This window comes from Vombatus ursinus, unplaced genomic scaffold (assembly GCF_900497805.2).
Source record: "Vombatus ursinus unplaced genomic scaffold, bare-nosed wombat genome assembly UNPS02010461.1, whole genome shotgun sequence".
In the NCBI taxonomy this organism is placed as follows: Eukaryota; Metazoa; Chordata; class Mammalia; order Diprotodontia; family Vombatidae; genus Vombatus; species Vombatus ursinus.
In genome coordinates this window covers 3,647,206-3,666,720 of record NW_020950239.1, presented here as the reverse complement: position 1 = coordinate 3,666,720, position 19,515 = coordinate 3,647,206, and the positions used below count along the sequence as shown (strand labels likewise).

Sequence of the window (19,515 nt, the reverse complement as noted above, 5' to 3'; positions counted from 1 at the left end):
ACTGCATCAAAGTGAAAACTTCAGGTTTCTCAAGTTTTTGGGATTCCACATCTAAAGGAGTCCCAAAAAGGAAATGAGGACAGGATTATAAAAAATGGATGGGGATGTATAGGGAGATTTCACGATTTCCAAGGCAAAGAAAAGGTTATTTAAAACAAGAAGGTGACCAGCTCCTTTTCCACCTTCATTAAGGGGCTCTGACTAGAGTCAGTTCTAGCCAGATTCCCTTAGTGTTAACCACCTATCAGCTCTAAGGAGGAGGTACTGCCACTGAGACAGGGTAAATAGCCACAACCCTGTGACTGCACAAAGAGCAGGCTGGACAAGAGAGCCATACCCATTCCTGGCATGAACAGACCCTAAATGCCATACCTAAGTTTGTTAGTCACATAATTTACTATTTTAAAAAACGTGATAGATGTATGTATAAAAAGCACTCCAAAATCATATTTGGTTGTTGTATCCTCGCTAATTCAAACAATTTATTGTAAGCACAGCAGTTTGTTAACAAGATAATACCAATATGGAGAAATATTTTTCAAATATTATAAATAGCAGCAGCAAGGTTGAGATACAACATTGAGAGCACCTCTGCACATCCTTGAGTTCCCTCTATCTCAATCCCAAAGAATATGTATGTTTTCAATGTAGGAAGGAAAACACCTAACAGAAATTTCAAAATTCACTGGCTTATGATAATCGATCCAGGAGTACAACCATAATCCTATAGTTTACACACAAACAAAAACAAAGTAGAATTCACAAATGCATCATGAATACTCTAGAAGAGACAGGAAATAAGACTGGGCAAGTAGAGTATAATATTGACTATGCACATCAATGTTTAATAGTTTGCTATCCTATTAGGTAACTACCAAAAGTTTAAGGATTCATTTATATGTCAATCCTTCTTTTAGTTTTTAGAAACACTGTAGTACCAAGTTTTATTTTGCCAGTATATTTATTGACAAAATATCAAATAAATAGCCTCATATGGAATAGGATACTTTTACCACCAAAATCTTCCAAACAAACCTGGTACCTGAATTCTGTCAGAAATACGAGACTGAGTGTGTACCTTTCATAGTGAGGTTAATTATATAAAAATGACATGTCAAGTAGGCAAAATTAATGGTCCACATACTGGTTACTCTCCATCATAATTACACAAGGGCTTGACACTGTGCACGTTTCTCACTCTTGTGAATTACAGACAGTAACAAACAGCTTGCAGATTCTGACACTGCTGTCATCATCAGGCTAGTCAAGTTTTATCACAAAGAGTTTTCCATGGGAAGGTTCTTAACACAGGCTCTCCAACACATCTCTGCTAAATACATAGACAGCACCTCGGGAGCCTGATCAAGCGCTTTCAAATGAGATGTCTTCTTGCTTCTTACAAAATTCAGGCAAGGCATATCAAAATGCTTCCCACATTTACCCTCTCAGATTGTTGGGTGACTCATATTCCACAAAGAACCAAGAGCAACGTTGATGTCTTCCTTTTCCACAGGGAAAAAAAACACTTGAGTATATATTAAGCTGCCAAAAAGGATAGGACAATTATAATTGCAGTTAACAATGTAAACAAAAACCCCCAAATGAGTAACTTGTGATGCTTATTTAAAAAAAAAAAAAAAGATTTTTCTCTTGCGATTGGTCATAAGGAAAAATGGTAATGTCAATCATTTGGAAAAAATGTTTTCCAAATTCATTTATACCCATCTCTATTTCTAATAAACTTCTGCCTTTTATATTTCAGGTTGTAAAACAGCTCTTGCATTTAATAAAGGAAAAAACAATTAGCTAATGAGCCCTTTAAGAAGCAAAAACAAGTTTTAAAAATGCAGTTACAATACCTATGCAGAAGAAGTGCAGAGTAATTTAAGTGACTACTTGAGTTTTGACTTCTACATTTTTTTAACATTTTTACAAACAAAAAAAAAAAAAACCCAATCAACCAAACCTGGGATACTGGTTCTTTTATGTAACAGATACAGAAATTTTATTCCTCTTAGATCAGAGCGGCTTTAAAGCATTTAAAGATCAGACTGTGAAAGAAAAATCCCTATACATCTATTACTTATCTTAGTACATTTTAGGAATATTACATGCTGGGACACAAAGATTATTTTTATAATGGAGAACATGAGCAAAAAAGCAACAGCAGAAATCTGAGGAAAGGATAAATGGAAAAGGAGTTAGAAAGAAAAATGTGATACTAATACTAAGTAAATTATTCATGAGAGTAACTGGATATTAGCACATCACCTAGTGTCTGAAAAAAAGGAAACTGGAGAGAATAAAAGCAAAACAAAACAAAAACCCCCAAAACGGATAACCTTAAAAAAAAAAAAACAACACACGCACACAAGTAAAATTCTTTGAAAAAATGAAAACCATTTCCAACAAAATTCTGGAGTGCATTTAGGGTTGGGAAGGACTTAAAAAAAAAAGCTATGTATAGCAAAAGAATAAATATAATGGAATAAATAGATAGTATTTCCATTTCTAAAGCACACAATCGCATTTGAGAATCCACAAAACTACTATGGGTTGGGGACAATAGGATCTGTTTGAATAACAAGTGGTTTGTGAAAGAACAGGAAAAAGATAATTGTATAAATGCTCTATTTTTTCCTGGACTGGCCATCTGATTAGCTGGTATAATAGTAAAGTTGAAAGAATCAAAGTACATAGGACCTCAAAGGTTTACTGGTAACTTCACCTTTTATTCCTTGGGTTTTTAATAGAAATTAATCAAAATCCTTCTTTTGTACTCTGGTATGGAAATCCTACTTATATTAAGACTTCTCAAATGTCTACAAATTGGCATTACTGACCCACATGTGTAGAGATTCCTTGCAAATTGACGGTAAAACATTTTTTTCCTCCTGCCACACTTCATAAAGTTGCCTGCTCCAACTTTTCCACAAACAATTATAGCTTAAGATGTGCCCATAATTTGAAGCCAGCAGTAAGTCATTTTGGAAAGACCATATTTGGTTATTATAAAACCAGAGTTTTAAAGGTTTATTCCTATTCTAAGTATGCAAAGAAAAGCTTTATGTAAAGTTACTTTAAGTGAAAATTTGTAGGGAAATAACTAAGGCAGCTCTTTTGGACTTGATGATTTGGGGGAAGGAAGTCAGTATTTCCACTGAGCTACTTTTTTTGTGAAAAAGTTTTCTTGGAAATTTATTAGGATTATGGTTATTATTCTATAGATTAGATTAGAAATAACTATTGCAGAATGAATGCTCAACCCAGTTGTTGGCCAGAAAAGAATTTAATTAAATTTAATTTCTGAAATTTACCATTTGTTTTATAAGCAATTTTCTAAATTATAATTATGACAAAACTGTAATGTAATCAGAGAAGGCAAAATGCATTAGAACTGAAATTCTTTTAAAGGTTTTAAAAATCACTTTAAAAAGTGATCACTGATTTAAACTGTATCAACTCACCAAAGCTAAGAAACAAAAACATTCTGGAAAGTCCAATGATTAAAAAGTATAAGGGCTTAACAAGCCTAACACCTATGCATCTATCTAGTTAAATGCCACAGAACCAAATTTGATAAACACTGAATTTTAAAAACACTACAAACGAACTTCAAATATAAAGTATTAGCATACCATTTCTGCTAAAAATATGAGAAGCTTACACCTACACCTTTTTCCTATTAATTTCATAAAATGTTCAAACTCTATTCTGCCACAATGTAACATAATGGCTTTGATATTTGTAGACTGAGCAGAATTATAACTGTATATACCCTTACTACATGAATATACGTGTGTACACAAGTAATTCCAAATACACAAAACAAAACAGCAAGAAAAACGAGCAAAGTCAAAGGCAGAAAAACTTCAGACAGAAGTAGAAGGGGACGTTAAACAAATTCATTTTTGTTTACTGTCTATCAATATTCATTTGGTTCTAACTTTACAAAATGTTACGGGTTTTCTGTAAGGATTTATTCCTTACAAGCAAGGAAACATGTATAAACATGTTAAGTTTATCATAAAAAATATACAAGTATCTGTTGACTACCAACCTTAACTATAAGATAAGCTCAGAACAAATTCAAATAGGATAACAGGATGTAGGCCTTCAAAATAATTTAAATTGATTGGGGAAAGCACACTTAAAAACAGGATGGCCATGTCTAAAAAGAGCTAAACAGAAATAACAAAAGTTTATACTATATCTTACTGTCTTTAAATAGGCCTATCTGGAGTGCTTTAATGCCGTAGTTTTATAGTACTGATAACAGGGTTCCTAGGGTTTTCTAATAAAGAACATTTTCCTCCCCTAGAGGTTTGATCCCTCATAAATTAAACACTGTCTTCCCCCAGGGGGTGTTCCCTTAATCATCTATATTAAAATTAACCTAGAATGCCATCACATCTGTACTCCTTTATGGAAAATTAACAAAGTTTCTTAGGATCATCTCAAAAGCCATACAAATGAAGAACTTTAATGTAGAATACTGTTCTGTGGAGAAAACAGCTTAACGTCCTGCCTTGCCCTTACAATTTTCCTTAAACAAACCCAAGGAAGATTATTATCCTCCCCCTTCCTTACAGGAAAGGCTGATCCTTCGATGTTTCGAACTCTGTTTAACAGCTCAGACTGCCCTGCTTTCCACAGCACCTCTTCTGGGGGTGTTCTCAATGCAGATTTGTTCTCTCACCTCTTCCTGCTCCATCCTGGCTCCATGCCCTTCCACTCCCAACTCCCTAATAACCACTAGGGGAAACTGGCTATAAGTCGGGATTTTTTTTAAAGCCAAAATAACCCAAATAATGAGTTTTCTCATTAATTCTAGTTTTAAATTTCCTAGACCGACTGCTTTTTAAGTTTTAATTAGACAATTTTGCTATGCATCTTTTTTTACTAAACAATTTATATCTTTTAAATAGTAGATTCATCTTTATTTTGACAGTATTCTCTAGCACAGAGTACAGAAATAAAAAGCACATTAGATTACTTGTCTTAAACTACATATGGACCTATCTCACTATGTTACAAATATCTCTATATTATGGATAATTTAAATAAGAAAGAGATCCAAAAACATTTTACTAAATAGTCTCTAAGTGCCAATAAAGTTATAGGAAGAGGGCCCATATAATAAACTTTTGAGTTAAAAACAAAAGGACTAGTGACTAGTGGTGTAGTGCTCCATCATCCTCCAGAAAGCTCGGAGAAATGCTCTCATACCTAACGTGATACATTCTTAACTAACAAGAGTGACCTCTCTCTGTCTCAATCTCTACTCAGAGATCCAGAATTATTCAGTATAAAGGTTACAGATTAGGATGGTAAAGATATGTGTGTGTGTGTGCATCTGTATGTGTGTACAGACACACCCACACACACACACTAGCTTGCCCTTCATATATGTATAAGGACATGCACGTGTATACACACACAAATGAAATGAGTGTTTGCCACATGTGTCTCTGTGCACATGTGCACACCCACATTTAACATATGGACGCAAAATACACCGTAAGCCCAGGAGTAGCTATCTGGTCCCCAGGGTTAGCCCCACGCTCCTACTCTGGCCCCGCAGTTTTGATTACCTTTTGAAGACTAAATTCTCCATGCTGCAGTGGTCAATGTCCTTAAGGTACTATCTTACACAATCCTTAAGTTCAAACCAAAACAAACAAATGGAAAGTACAGGTGATCCTGTTTCAAATATAGTTCTATAGTAGTTATACTTAAATCACGTTAAGAGGATTAAAACAAGAGATAGTTTGAAAGACGGAAGATATTCTGAGATGTCAACACCTCAGTCTGTGTGGACTTCTTAATATTAAAACAAAGTTTGGGTAAAAATCCCCACATAAAATACCATGGCCACTACACACACTTCTTTTAGCCCAGACTACAACTGTCGCAATAACAGATCCCTATTCTAGAGTTGAGAAACACTGAACATCTCCAAAGACACTGTGCTCTGAACGTTTGATTTGCATAGGTATGGAAAAAAAAAATCAAATTTTAAACATAGGTATATCTACCTAAGACTAGCTCCTATCACCCTAATGTAAATATCTACAGTTACCTCAAACAGCTGCAAATTTTTTCTATGCTTTTCCTGTGGTGTTAAAATCATTTCAACATGTGTTCACACCGAATTTGGCAGCTTAGGCATTGGGATAGCACTGGGCCACTAGGGGTAAGTCTGATGGTTAAAAGCACAGGTATGTTCATGGAAATACTGTATTGGTAACTTAGAACCCCCTTCACAATTAATTTAAATTAGAAGCCTCAAATCAGAAGGCCCAGTTTTGAATGGATCACCTAAGGGCAGAAATTATCAAAGAGAGCCTAACTTTGCCTGTTTGTATGATGTCGTAATTTACATTACACACGAGTCACAAGACTTTCCAAAGACTGTAGCAGAGGGGCTCCCCTGTGCTCCCAAGTGTGACAATGTGACCCACACGTGAAGGGTGGGTGGGTGACAGGCAGAGTCAAGTATCGTGGTGCCCCCTCCCCTTCACTTGGAAACAGAAGCTCGCTAGACAGTTTTAAAGACCTAAGTACCGTTGATACCTAAAGAAAGTTGCCAAGACCAGAGCAGCAAGCCCAACTAAAGCTAGCAATGCTTTTTTCTCTTAGCTAGGAAGTGATTTTCTTTGAAAATTCTCTTAAGTAAGTCATTAAGCTAACATTTTAGCAGCGGTAGCAGCATGTCTTCAGCCAAAGCCGGTTATCTCTAGCAAAGGGAAGGTGAAATGGCGAGCATGAAATCAAAGCCGGGTTTGTGGTAAAGGAAAGCTATTGCTGGTGTCACCACAACTCAGAACGGTGTTTCCTTTTTGAAATTCATGTTTTTGTTCATCTGTGTGACAAAGACAAGAAAACCTTGAATACATCAATGAGATGGACTAGTTTGTCAGCTAACCTCTTATTTGTTTTAATATTTAAATTATAACAATACAATAACTAGAAAAAGGTCAGTGCTTCAATGGCTTTAAACCACTTCAATTCCAATTTTTTTTCAAAAATAACGATGCAATTCAATCTATACTTGCGCATCAGTAGTGCAATACAGTGTCCTTTCCTGAATAAAGGAGCTGAGGTTTATCCACAAGAGAAGCTTTAAATAAGGTAGATTGTTGCCATCTTTCTATCCATTCTGCAAGTCTGACATAAGATACATCGGGAAAGCTTAAACTGACTTACACAATCTATTCAGCTAAAGCTTCACCTAAGCAGCATTAATCATTGGAAATGAACATCAGAGGTGCACTCAATATAAAACACTTTTCAAAACTACTGCAAAGAACAAATGACAAAAATGGCTAAGAACAATGGAACACCTGTCGGTGTCCCCGATGCAAAGAAGAATGGGCCCTGCAGTTACTTGCACTGTCTGAATACGTGCCGGAGACCCTGGCGCCTTAGTCCACTTCCATCTCTCCAGTAGAAGGCTTCGTGGGCGGGGAGCTTTCCTTGGCTGCGTCAGGCTTATTTTCCGTCCCACTCTGTGCATTCATTGGTCCGTTGTGTTCACCATTCGCTTTCGCTTGGTCTTCGGACACCTCCACTTTGGGTTTGGCCTTGTGAGTGATGGGGTTACAAAAACTATCCAGCTCCTAATGGCATTAAATTAAGAGAAATTACTCTACTTAATAATGAATGGTTAAAATGACCACATTATGTTTGATGCTCTTCTTTCTGCCTGCACTTGTCTACTGTCTTTTTTTTTTTTCACTGTCACTAAGTATTCATTATATGAGATGATGTGAAACTGGCATGTATGACAAGGTTATATAGTTGTATTTTCATTAAGCTTCCCCTCAATCTCATTGCCTTAAGTTATTAAGGGTTGCAATAACATAGTTTATAAGTTCTCAGGCATGGAGCAATTTTTGTTTTAATTTGTTTTATTCTGAACTTAAAATACCAAATAAAGTAGGAACTTCCATATACACAGTAGAATTTAAAAAAAAATTGGACACGGAACCGAGGCTCTCCATTATGTACAGCTTTATCTTTAAATTTGTAATAACCTCAACACGTCACTTTCCTCCCAGTTTGACCCTTTCTAGGCCTTCTTTCTGTTCTTTGGTTAAAAAAAAAAAACAAAAAAAACCTTCAACAATCATCCTCTCTTTATCTGTGACCTGATCCCTACCCCTGTACCTTTACCACCTCCTGCCCAAATGAAGAAAAGAACAAAGTCTTGGGAATTATATTATCTATATACTTGTGGCAAAGTTTATACTCAGGAGCCAGAAGACCTGGCTTCCCACACTACCTCGGATGCTCCAACACATCACCCAACACCCCTTGGTTCTCAGCTAGCATCCCAAGCCAGTTCTGGATGCCACTGTGCCTCCATGCTCCTTCACTCCGCGCCGTGTTCGTAAAGCTCCTGCTTTCTTATGCTCTCTTATGTTTCTTCTCTCATTCCTCAATCTCCATATTTCTTAGGTGTTCCTCAGGCATACACTGCTTATGGGAAACATTTTTCTCTTTACTCAAAAATTAACAAACTTTAAAAAATTCCCTCTATGACATTTCTCCTGGACAGTCTTTTTCCGGGTCATCGTTAAAACTTTACAAGCCAAGAAGGACATGGAATTGTCTAATCTTGAAAAATAATTTTTCACTTACCCTTCCCTGTATTCTTCCACAAATATGCCCTCTATTTAGAAAACTCATCTGGTAAATTAAGATTTTTACTTCTTGGATCTGAAGTGTGTCTTGTACTTAATTAAAAAATGAGAAAATTCCAACGGGGGAGAAAATGAGGGTGCTTTCTCAAGAAACCAATAGGGGAGCCAATGACCAAATGACACTTTAAAAAGACACCTAAAATCAGGGACAGCTAATGATGGGGAAACTAAAAAGCATGGCACAGTCCTCTAAGAATGGTGCCCGGAGTGCCAAAGCTGAAAAGAGGCTGAGGCTAGCAAGGAATGCTCAGAAGGACAAAAAAGACTGTGTTGGGTTCTTAAAACGACACTGAGGAAAAACAGCTGGATCTAAGAAGTCACAGGACCGCCACTCTGGGTGGATGAAGGACAGAAGCCACGGCTGGTCAACCTTGATTGTGCTTCTTTGCCCAGGAGACTCATCTCTGAGCTAAACAGAGCACAACCAAAATGCTGAGGAGGCGAGTGAGGTGCAGGTTGGTAGCACTGTGGGCCACAGGAAAAGAGCCCTCACAGAAAGATGACAGCCAATGAGAAAGGAGCACCTGGAGGGGCGGTGAGAGGCGGGCATCCTGGTGGGACGCTAGCAGGGCTGTAAACCCTCATGGCCCAAGATCTTCACCGGGCACTGCCCCCACCCCACCCCACCCCACTCCTACAGATATTTTCTTTCTTGGCCAAGGACTTAACACCCAGTGGATGCGCAAGCCAAGCCACCATCTACACAAACATAATTCCTCTACTCTACGCAAGTGAGAGAAGCTCAGGGACTTGGGGGCAGTAGTCTGAGACATGAGGAACCCACCCCGCCAAGAGCTCACCTTGGACTTCGCGACTATTTCGGCTACTTTCACCACGGGGTCTTGAGTGAGGCTTAACTTGTTCTGTGCATTCATCTTGCTGTTCAACCAATTCATGGCTTCATTGATAAATTTTTCCACCTTTTCCATGTCGGCAGCATCTAAGTGATCATATTTTTCATCCTAATTAAAAAAAAAAAGTCTATTTAAAGCATGAGGCAATCCTCAATAACATGTATTCTGATCATCCTAATCAGCCTTATGAGAGGACAAAACAGTGAAAATCTAGGTGAAGGTGCACACATTGAAAAAAACCAAACCCAAACCAAGTACCAGTGCTATTATTTACGATATAATATACAAATGAGTGTAAGTTAGCAGTGTCAATTGGAAGAATCAAGTGACCAGGATGGGCTGGGGCTAATTAGGAAAGGCTTCCTGAGGAGGGCACAAATTGTTCCAGGTTTCCACAAGGCTGGAAAATGGTGGGATGCACTGTCTACAAGGGAAATGGCACATGCAAGAAGGCACGAAGATGAAAGTGAGTAAGCAACAGAGCAGATATCCCTGGAACGGAGCAGAATTCTCTGTGGGAGAGGGCGAGTAAACACAGATTGGTTAGTTAGGAAAAGATGTCAAAGGGCAGGAACAGGACTATGGATTTGATGGAAGAAGACTGCAGCTATCCTAAGAAGGAGACGCCAAAGGGGTCAATGGGGCCACAAGTCTCTCAAGGACACCACTGTGGCAGTCACAGTCCACGCTAGGGATGCGCCTCATGAAGAACAGAATGGGCCAGAGTGCACAAACACTGTGGGAAAAAGAGCGGTAAGACTGTGGGGAGTGGGCAAGAGGTTAAGGAGAGTTTTCTTTTCTTTTCTTTTCTTTTTTTTAATTTGGTGAGGAAATGCTGGGGTTAAGCGACTTGCCCAGAGTCACACAGCTAGTAAGTGTTATGTGTCTGAGGTCTGATTTGAACTCAGGTCCTCCTGACTTCAGGGCTATCCACCGTGCCACCTAGCTGCCCTTAAGGAGAGTTTTAAAAAAGCATTCCAACAACTGAGAAATTGAGGATGTCATCTGTTAGAAAAGTACGCTGGACAGGGAACTGCCCCTTCAGACTCAGGGTCTTGTTTCACTCTCCTCGATGCCAGATCTCTGACCGTGTCTTCCCAGTATCTATGTTCTACACTGGCCAGTTCCATCCTGGTGTGCCAGCCCCACTCCTGTGATTCCTCTACGACAGCCTGTTCCCATTATCACCAGAAAAAGAAACTGGGGAGGGCTGCTTATTTGGATGACACAATGTGGTGAGCTGAGTTTTTAATTTGTTAACAACATATGAGGTTACAGAAATAGATGGGAGGTGAAATATAGTGAACATACATAAGAATCATTAGAGTAATAATTTGAAACCATGTGAACGAATGCATAAAAACCTGAATTAAGTCTTGGTGGGATACCAATAGCTAGTGGGCCAGAGTATTATAAAGAAACTGCCAAGGACATAAACATGATCTGAGAAACCAGGTAATCAAGACAGTAGAGAATAACAGAAACTAGTAATGACAGTGTCCTTAGAATGTAAGATTGGTCTTGGCATTTTTTAAAAAGGCTCCACACTTAAAAAACCAGGTGGTCATCAGTAAGTTCAGAGAGAGAAATGTAGCTGACATCATGAAAATGCTCAGCTTGCTAAGACATATCAGCCCTTCATTTAATACTCCAGTACAGGAAGCCTAGTAGAAAGTTCAGATTCTTTAAAAATCTATGTCGGCTCACACATAAGTAAATGGCAATTCTATAATAATTTACAGCTTTTATTCACATGAGCCTTAAAAATTAACATGTAGGCATACAAACTAAAGGTGACATTTCCCCTGCCCTCTCCCCTTTTCTTCACAAATATAGTACCTTATTCTTAAATGCTTCTACCACTTTCATAAGAAGTTGGATCTTCTTTCCCAAGTCATTTAAAGCTTTTGGTCTCTCTTCATGTTCTATGTACCTAATTTGAATAGGCTGGCCAAATTTCTGTCAGCAAAAGAGAAAAAAAAATTAAGGACATTTGAAGCTTTCAAAATAGCAATGATGTGGCATGGTTACACAGGGGGTGCATCAACTTCAACGAAAAAACAACAAAGCCTCTTGATACATGACAATTATTTCTTCTGGTCTTGGTGGTCAGTCCCTCAACCTTCCCCAGGTCAAGAAGGAAGACCTTGGCCAAAGACCACGACATTCCCTACGAGGAAAATGCTTAGCAACTTTTGTTTCTAAGAAATAATTCCACCAATCAAATCAGAAGCCAAGGTCCAGAAAATTAACTGCCCAGAAATTCCATCTGCATTAACACAACATGTGATTTCGAACAGAAGGCTAGGAAACCTTACTTGATGTGAGCAAAATATGCTGAGTGTGCAAACTGCTTTTAAAACAACCAGAAGAACAAAAATCCCAACCAAGAGACCTTAAGGTGAATCTATCCCACTGCACTCAAGACATAACCAGACCTTATCCAATACACTGTACTAGGAAAAAACCTTCAATTAAAGCTGCAGTTCTGGGTCTATCCTTGGCTAAGAAATAAGCAAACAATACAATACAAAGTTAAAAAACCCTTTAAACATTCCTCTCAGAGTTTTTTGCCCCAATAAAAAGTCCAAGAAGCCATTATAAGTCTTAGCTCTGTAGCCCAGAATTCTTATTCAAACTTTTTTTTCTAGGAAAAACTTCCCTGCCTCTATGAGAATGGAAAAAGTCAATTCAGCAAGTATTTATTAATTCTTAATAGGTGCAAAGTATCACACTAGGAGTTGGGAAAAAAAAACCTCAAACCCCAATAGCACCTGAAGGTGCAATCCAATGAAAAAGAGCCATCTGGTGAAAGTTCTGTTTCTGGTCCCCCCCTCACCGGCCTCAGGTCCTCTCAACTATCTGCCTCTTGGCCAAGTCTTCCATTTGCCTTAGGCGCTTCCAGAGTTCAGATTTCGACTCAAGGCTTAGCCACAACCTTGACTGAAAGTCAGTATACTGCACAACGCTATTAAAAAACAAAAGACCCACTCCAAACACAACTGTGGGGAGGGGGCAAAGTGCTGAGCTGTCCTTATTATGACTCAGTGCTCACACAGACAAGACTGCACACTCTCAGTGAAAGGCTTCTTCCACCAATTCAAGGCACATGTTCTGAGCTGAGAAGGGAAGTGACTTGTCCAGGGTCACTCAGCCAAGATGGGTCAGGCCCCCCACCCCCAACTCCCAGGCCAGAGCTCTATCTACTATGTCATGCTCCCTCTGTCTCTACACACTGCAATCACTCGTGCCCTAAAGGCAGTATCACCTTTAATTCTTGAAGTTTATCCACATAAATTTGCTTTGGCTGATCTTCGCCATCTTCATAAAGCCAATTTTCGGTATCTTCCAACACTGAAGACAGTTTACTTGAATCCTAGGACCAAATTTAAGAAAAAATAAATTGAAAATACTTCCTTGGAAATTCCTTGGCAATCTCACTCCCATTCATAAATCATATAGAAGGCAAACTGTAACGTTTATGTCATTTTGAAGGTTTTACAAATGGTGCTTTTGCATAAACCCACCATTAACAAAGAAAATGGGTTGATACCATGGGGTCAGCAGCAATGGGGCCATGATGACTTCTGGCACAGCTGTGGACAGACAGATCCTCCCTACAGAAAGGTCTGAGGAGGAGGAGGAGGAGGAGTCAATGTGCCTTCTCCGATACAATATAGCAGACTTTCCCTTGGAGGAAAAGGGCTGCTATTCTCACTCTCCCAGACTTAGTTCTGTCTCAGTCTGGACCCATGACCAAGGATTCTCCTTCTAATCAAGATGGCTCCACAGAGCTGGACCAAACTAGTGGCTAGCCAGCCTCCCTGGGACTCTGACTCCATCCAAAGGCCCTTACCTTAGCTTGCCATTCGCTGTCCTCTCCGGGGAAGGGCTGCATCTCACACCCACAGCCTGGAGCCTGTCGCCCAGACCCTATAAGCAGCCTGCCTACTCTCCCCTCTCCCAAAACTCTCCAACAATTTGGATTTGGAATCTTAATTAAATATGAAGGTAATCAAAGTTTCTTGGCTAAGTGGTTGGTTTACAAATAGGTACTTTTTAGAAACTTAAAAGAAGTTAAAACAGCTTTAAAAAAAAAGAAAAAAGGAACTTAAAAAAAGCAGTACTCTTACTTCCGCAGTGACGAATTTTTCATAGACACTGCATAGCTTGTCTCTGAAATCATACACATACTCTTCCACAGCATTCTTGGCATCATTTCTTTCCTTCTCTAATTTGTCCTGCATGATCATCTTTCCCTAGTCAAAAAAAGTTACCAACAGAAGCTCTATTTCAGTACTCATTTAACAAAATGCAAATATTCTTTAAAAACAAAACAGAAAACTTGTCTGGACTAGTCTCCTTTCACTCTTATAAATGAAAAGGCCCCGGCAGACAGCATCTTGTGAACACATGACTCCTTTATAAATTATCCCTCATTCAATGAGAAGTAACATGATGAAAAACATCCTGGTTATGTCTTTCGGAAAGCTCCTAAGCTATCCTCTCCTTTGGTGTCATCGTCAGAGAGAATAACAGATAGTAGACTGTAAGGTCCTTGAGGGCAGGGACTGTCTTTAAAAATTATCTTTCAATCTGCACTCAGAGTTTATCACTTCACTCCCTGGAGATGGAGAGAATTTTTCACCATGGGTCCAGAGGAATTGTCCTGGATCACTGCCAAGTCTTTCATAGTTATCATCCTTACAAAACTGCTGCTGCTGTGTACAATGCTCTCCTGGTTCTGCTCACATCACTTCGTATCAGTTCACATAAACTTTCCCAGGCTTTCCTGAAAGCATCCTGCTCGTTGCTTCTTATAGCACAACAGTATTCCGTCATAATCACATACCACAACTTGTTTGGTTCTGCTATTCCCAATTGATGAGAATTCCCTCAATTTCCAGTTCTTTTGCCACTACAAAGACAGCTGCTATCCCTATTTTTGTATGTATAGGTTCTTTCTGGGGATACAGACGTGGCTGGTAGTAGTATTGCTGGGTCAAAGGCCCAGTTTTATAGCCCTTTGGGCATAGATCCAAATTGTTCTCCAGAATAGCTGGACTAGTTCATACCTCCACCAACAATGTATTCATGTCCCTATTCTTCCCCAGGGGTTGTCTTTCTTTTATGACTGTAACCCCAGTGCTTGGCACATTAACAAAAGTTTATTGGATTGGTTAGTCTGACTTAATCACTATATTTTTTGGAGTTCTTTTGCCACAATAGAGCAAAGACTTTCTTGAAAGTAGGACAAAATATACACACGATTAAAAAACAAATCCCTCAAAACATACTTACATAGTCCAGCAAAATAAATTCCCACATTAGCCATATCTGAAGCTCCAGGTCTTTGCATTTTAACTTCAATACTTATCTGTCAGGAGCTGAGCAGCATATGAAACATACATATGGTTAGCCAGCTTTAATATTATACAGGAGTGCATGGCGACGGCTTTGCAGTCAGAAGACCTGAGTTCAAGTGCTACCTCTGCCATATACTGGGTTGCAGAACCCCAGGCAAATTTCTTAACCTCTAGGTGACCTGGTGACTCTCCTAGATCATACACTGCAGACAGATGGGGGCAAAACCGTAGTAGTTGAGGGAATTTCATAGAATCATACACAGACTTGGGTTGGAAGGGACCTTAGAGGTCACTGAGTTCAACCTCTTCATTTTACAAATGAGAAAATGAAGCCCAGACTTTCAAATTACTTGACCAAGGTCACACTAGTAAACATCAGAGGCAGGATGTGAACCCAGATCTTCCTGACTCTTAAGTCCAGCACCTGCATTCTCTTATCTCAATGTTCTCTTTTCCAGTGAAATCAAAAGTCCCAGTTCCTATGTCTAAACAGCATACAGGACACTCCCGACCTCCAAAAAGTTCACTGCTGGGAATTCTGAATATAATGTCTCTTCTGCCTACACTGTGCCTACAACAGCTTAATGTACGAGTGGTCCCAGCATCCTTCCCCGGCTTGATGCTGTTCCACATCAAGGGTTACGTCTTCTCTCGTTAGATTATAAGCTCCGTGAGGGCAGGGACCGTCTTTCTTTTTAAAATTTGCATCCTAGCGCTTACTTAGCACAGTGCCTAGCACACACTAGGCACTTAATAAATGTTTGCTAACTCAGGGACTTCTTGAAGGAAAGACAATATATTTATTGTATATATTATATTATATAGAGCAGCGCTTCTTAAACTATGGAGTGCGATCCCCCCAGTTTAAAAGCACTGCAGGGGTTGCAAGTGGAAAAAAGTTTAAGAAGCCCTGATATAGAGTACATATTATTAGCTAAATTTTTCTAAAAACTGGAAATTTCAGCACTCTATTCAACACTTAGCCATTAAACTTTGTTAAACATTTTTATATATGAGGCAGTAACCTTAAACAAACTAACTTCATAAGAAAATTCTGAGTTAAAATTCTATAAACTGACAGCTCTGATACTAATCCCAAGAACACCCACCTCATTTTCTATATAACTGTTGATGAGATCCTGGCCCAGCTGTCTGTACAGGCTACTCTGGATGGGCAAATCGATGCTCTTGACTTTTCCTTTTTTCACATTCTGGTTTGCTCGCTCTTGCTTGTCAGAAGGCACTGGCTGTGGAGAGAAATAACATCCACATAAGTCCTATCTAAGCAAAGAAACTACCTCAAGCTGAGTACAACCTATGGAGGAGTAGATACGTTTTCTTTACACTGGAAAATACCACATCACTTACAGCCCTCCCACCAATACTGCAGCTTCTGTTTTAAGACATTTATTTGTTTGTTTCTTTACACAGAGGTCAAACTGAAACACACCAACAAGAAACATTCTCCCCAAGGGCAGCTAGGTGGCACAGTGGATAGAGTTCTGGCCTTGGAGTCAGGAGGACCTGAGTTCAAAACTGGCCTCAGACACTTGACACTTACTAGCTATGTGACCCTGGGCAAGTCAATTAACCCCAATTGCCTCACCAAAAACAAAAAAAAAAGAAAAAGAAAAAACATTCTTCCCTCTCTACATCTTTCTCAGTTCCAAGTTACAGAAAAGTGTCAATAATCTGTCTGGGTAAAAAAATGTTCTGTACCGGGAGCTCTCCTTGTCCAAAAAATCATAAGCTAGACAGATGGAGAGACAGATATAATTTGAGCGTTGCAGAACTCCCCCAATCCCAAAACTTAACTTGACATTGTATTGCATAAATTACATACTATTCAAATAATAAAACAAAAAAAATACATGCAATATTTTGGAAAAGTATACCCAAATTTACATTTCAATGGGGACTTCCGTTTTACACTGTAAAATTTTACTTTTAAATGTCTCTAAAACCAAAGAAAGTAAATAATAAAATATAATTCTATTTCTTCTTCTTTTATCATCACTGAAGAGCATCACTCTAGAAAATTTTAATTGTACTGTTTCATTATTTTCTTAATATACTCATAAAAATACAAAGTGGTTATGATTTATTCTTGCTAAACCTGAATTCAGTCTCAACTGAAAAACATGCTGCATAAAAAATAATTTCTAAATGTTCATTGTATTGTATACAGACAGGAGAAAAAGCAAACCTTTGTCTTGGCCCCCGTGTGATCAATTTCCTCCTCCGGGGTATGCTCAGCATGGCCTTTTTGATGGCCTTCTTCTTGGTCAACCTGCATTTTGTCCTAGGAAGGAGGCATATAAAAATGGACAGTACATATTGCTGCAAGGGTGACTTTTTCTTTTCAAAGCAACATCATTAGGTCCTTAGGACATTCAAAAAGACTTCAACAGAGGATTGGTCAGGTAGACATTACGCTTTCTTTAATATGTATTTTTTGGAATAACTACAGCTACAGAAAAAGACTAAAGGTGGCAGGAGAAGCAAATGACACAGCCTGTCTACACTGCTGCAATGACCTGATGACCCATTCATTGGAGATCACTAAAGAGCACCTTAAAAAGAAAGCAAAAAGCTTCCCAAGAGCCAAATTTCCAAACCACCGCTGTTCAGGGGTTCAGGTTACATTTAGAAATATGCAGTGTGGAAAATGGGTCTTTTCAGCAAGTCCCAATGTGAGATAAAACGTAACCAAACTCAAACTGGCCTCTCTCCAGCGAGGAGGCCAACACTGACGGATGTGATTCTCCAAGGATTTGGGTATATACTCTACCATTCTCCTTGGGAAAAAGGAACAGCAGTAGAGGGAAAACAATTAAAATGAAACTAAGGAGAAAAATTAAAAATTAACACGAAAAGCGTAGTTTATGCAGCCACATTGGCTATAAATGTATTTGTGGCTATTCTCCATACAATGAAGCAGAAAAACACATTGACTGCTGACTTCGAAACCCAAGTCATAATACTGTAGCTCTTAACATTTACAACTGATCGTACAAGAATTTTGAGCTCTAAGTGTCTCTAATGAAGCATTTAAGTTGTACTAGCAGAAAATTGGCTGTGACAAAGAACTGTTTCCAACATTCTGCATTAGATGAGGCTATTCTAGAGATAATCCCTTCTTTGCCACAAATTTCAGTTGTGTGTATGTGGTTGTTTTTTTTTTTTTAAGATGACAATACAGTTATCTAAAAGTCATCAGACTTTGGTCATTACAGTGTAATTTGGAAACAAAGAATTGTTTGACTGGGAGATCAAAGAGCTTAGAATCTAAACCGGTCTAATCCCTAACCAGCTCTGTGACCTCAGGAAGGTTATGTAACCCTTGAAGGCGTAGGTTTCCTCACCTACGAAACGAAAGGTGAGTCCTCCACTCGCTGCTAATTATATCAATGCTGTAAAAATCCAGTAAAATTCAAATTTCAAGAATTCATGAATCTAACATTAGACTGCCTCTTCTTAGATTTTTATGGCAAATTTTAGTTCCCAAGTGGCTTTCTCTTTTCGTGTGCACCTGTTCGCCTCTGACATGGTACCCGCCATTTGTCACCTACATGCTCTATTACCTCATCCCCAAAACACCTCTCTCTCTCTCTCCCCCCGCTTAGGGCTTTGCAGTCTGACTCGTCCTAAAGCTTTTCTCAGTCTTGAGTCTAATTTAAGGTTGCTTTAAGGTTCTCTTGCTCATCTTCAGCATTTCTCCGCCCACCTCTTGAGCCACACCCATCTCCTTTGCTGCCAGGCATTCCTCCCACCAGTCAACCACCTTCTCTGTGCCCTCTTGCTTTGGTCATCTCCTTCACTCCTCCAGGCACTACTATTTCTCTCAATGGGATCACCATTTCTTCTCTCATCTACCCACAGGGAAATGCTGTGAGATTACACTGGACTCTTCCTCATCCCTCACCATCTCCTTTGTCACCAAATCCTGTTCATTTTTACGTGCATAGTCTCACTTGTCTATCGCCTACGGCCTGCTGATATCCTGGTCATGGCCACCCTGCCCCTTCTTCTGACCTGTGCGTATCTCACAGCTTCCTCACCTCCACACTCTCTCCCACTAACCCATTTCCCACACGACTGCCAGACTAACCCGCCTTACCTTACTGGACCAGGCCATGTGCTTCATCTCTCTGAGACCACCCTCCTTTGCCTGGCACTTTAAGCACTTCGTAACCTGGCACTACCCGACTTTCCTTATTTCTTGACCCACGCTTCCTGCTCCTGTCAAAGTTGACCTCTGTCTGCTCAGGCTTAAAGGCACCTTTCAAGCTCTCTTTAGAATTCAAATAGCCTCCAATCTGATGACTTCATGATGTAAGTTATTTACTCTAGTCAAGGAAATTCACCAACAGGCAACTTGTTTGGTGACTCGGCTTTGGAATTTTATGCCATATACAGTTACTATGACTAAAATATAGATTAAAAAAAAACAGCAACAAAAAACCTGGTGTATAGTTGTACTTCATCTTGAATTTAAATGTATGTAACACTCCTTACACTTTTAATGTCTGTATTTCTGTTTGCTCTGCTGTTATCACTAGAGGAAAGCTTCTCTTCCAAAAGGAG

At 39.1% G+C, this 19,515-nt stretch overlaps 1 protein-coding gene across 1 annotated transcript in view; it reads right to left on the bottom strand.

Annotated features, from left to right (window-relative positions):
- Window positions 1-449: 449 nt before the first annotated feature.
- HSPA4L (heat shock protein family A (Hsp70) member 4 like) overlaps window positions 450-19,515 on the bottom strand; it is a 63,916-nt gene continuing 44,850 nt past the window's right edge. The window contains exons 13-19 of the mRNA XM_027854645.1: window positions 17,135-17,230; window positions 16,038-16,175; window positions 13,696-13,821; window positions 12,831-12,938; window positions 11,402-11,521; window positions 9,509-9,670; window positions 450-7,622 (exon numbers count right to left, since the gene is read on the bottom strand). Coding sequence (XP_027710446.1) covers window positions 7,428-7,622; window positions 9,509-9,670; window positions 11,402-11,521; window positions 12,831-12,938; window positions 13,696-13,821; window positions 16,038-16,175; window positions 17,135-17,230 — 945 coding nt within the window. The 3' untranslated portion in view covers window positions 450-7,427. The remainder of the gene's footprint in view (window positions 7,623-9,508; window positions 9,671-11,401; window positions 11,522-12,830; window positions 12,939-13,695; window positions 13,822-16,037; window positions 16,176-17,134; window positions 17,231-19,515) is intronic.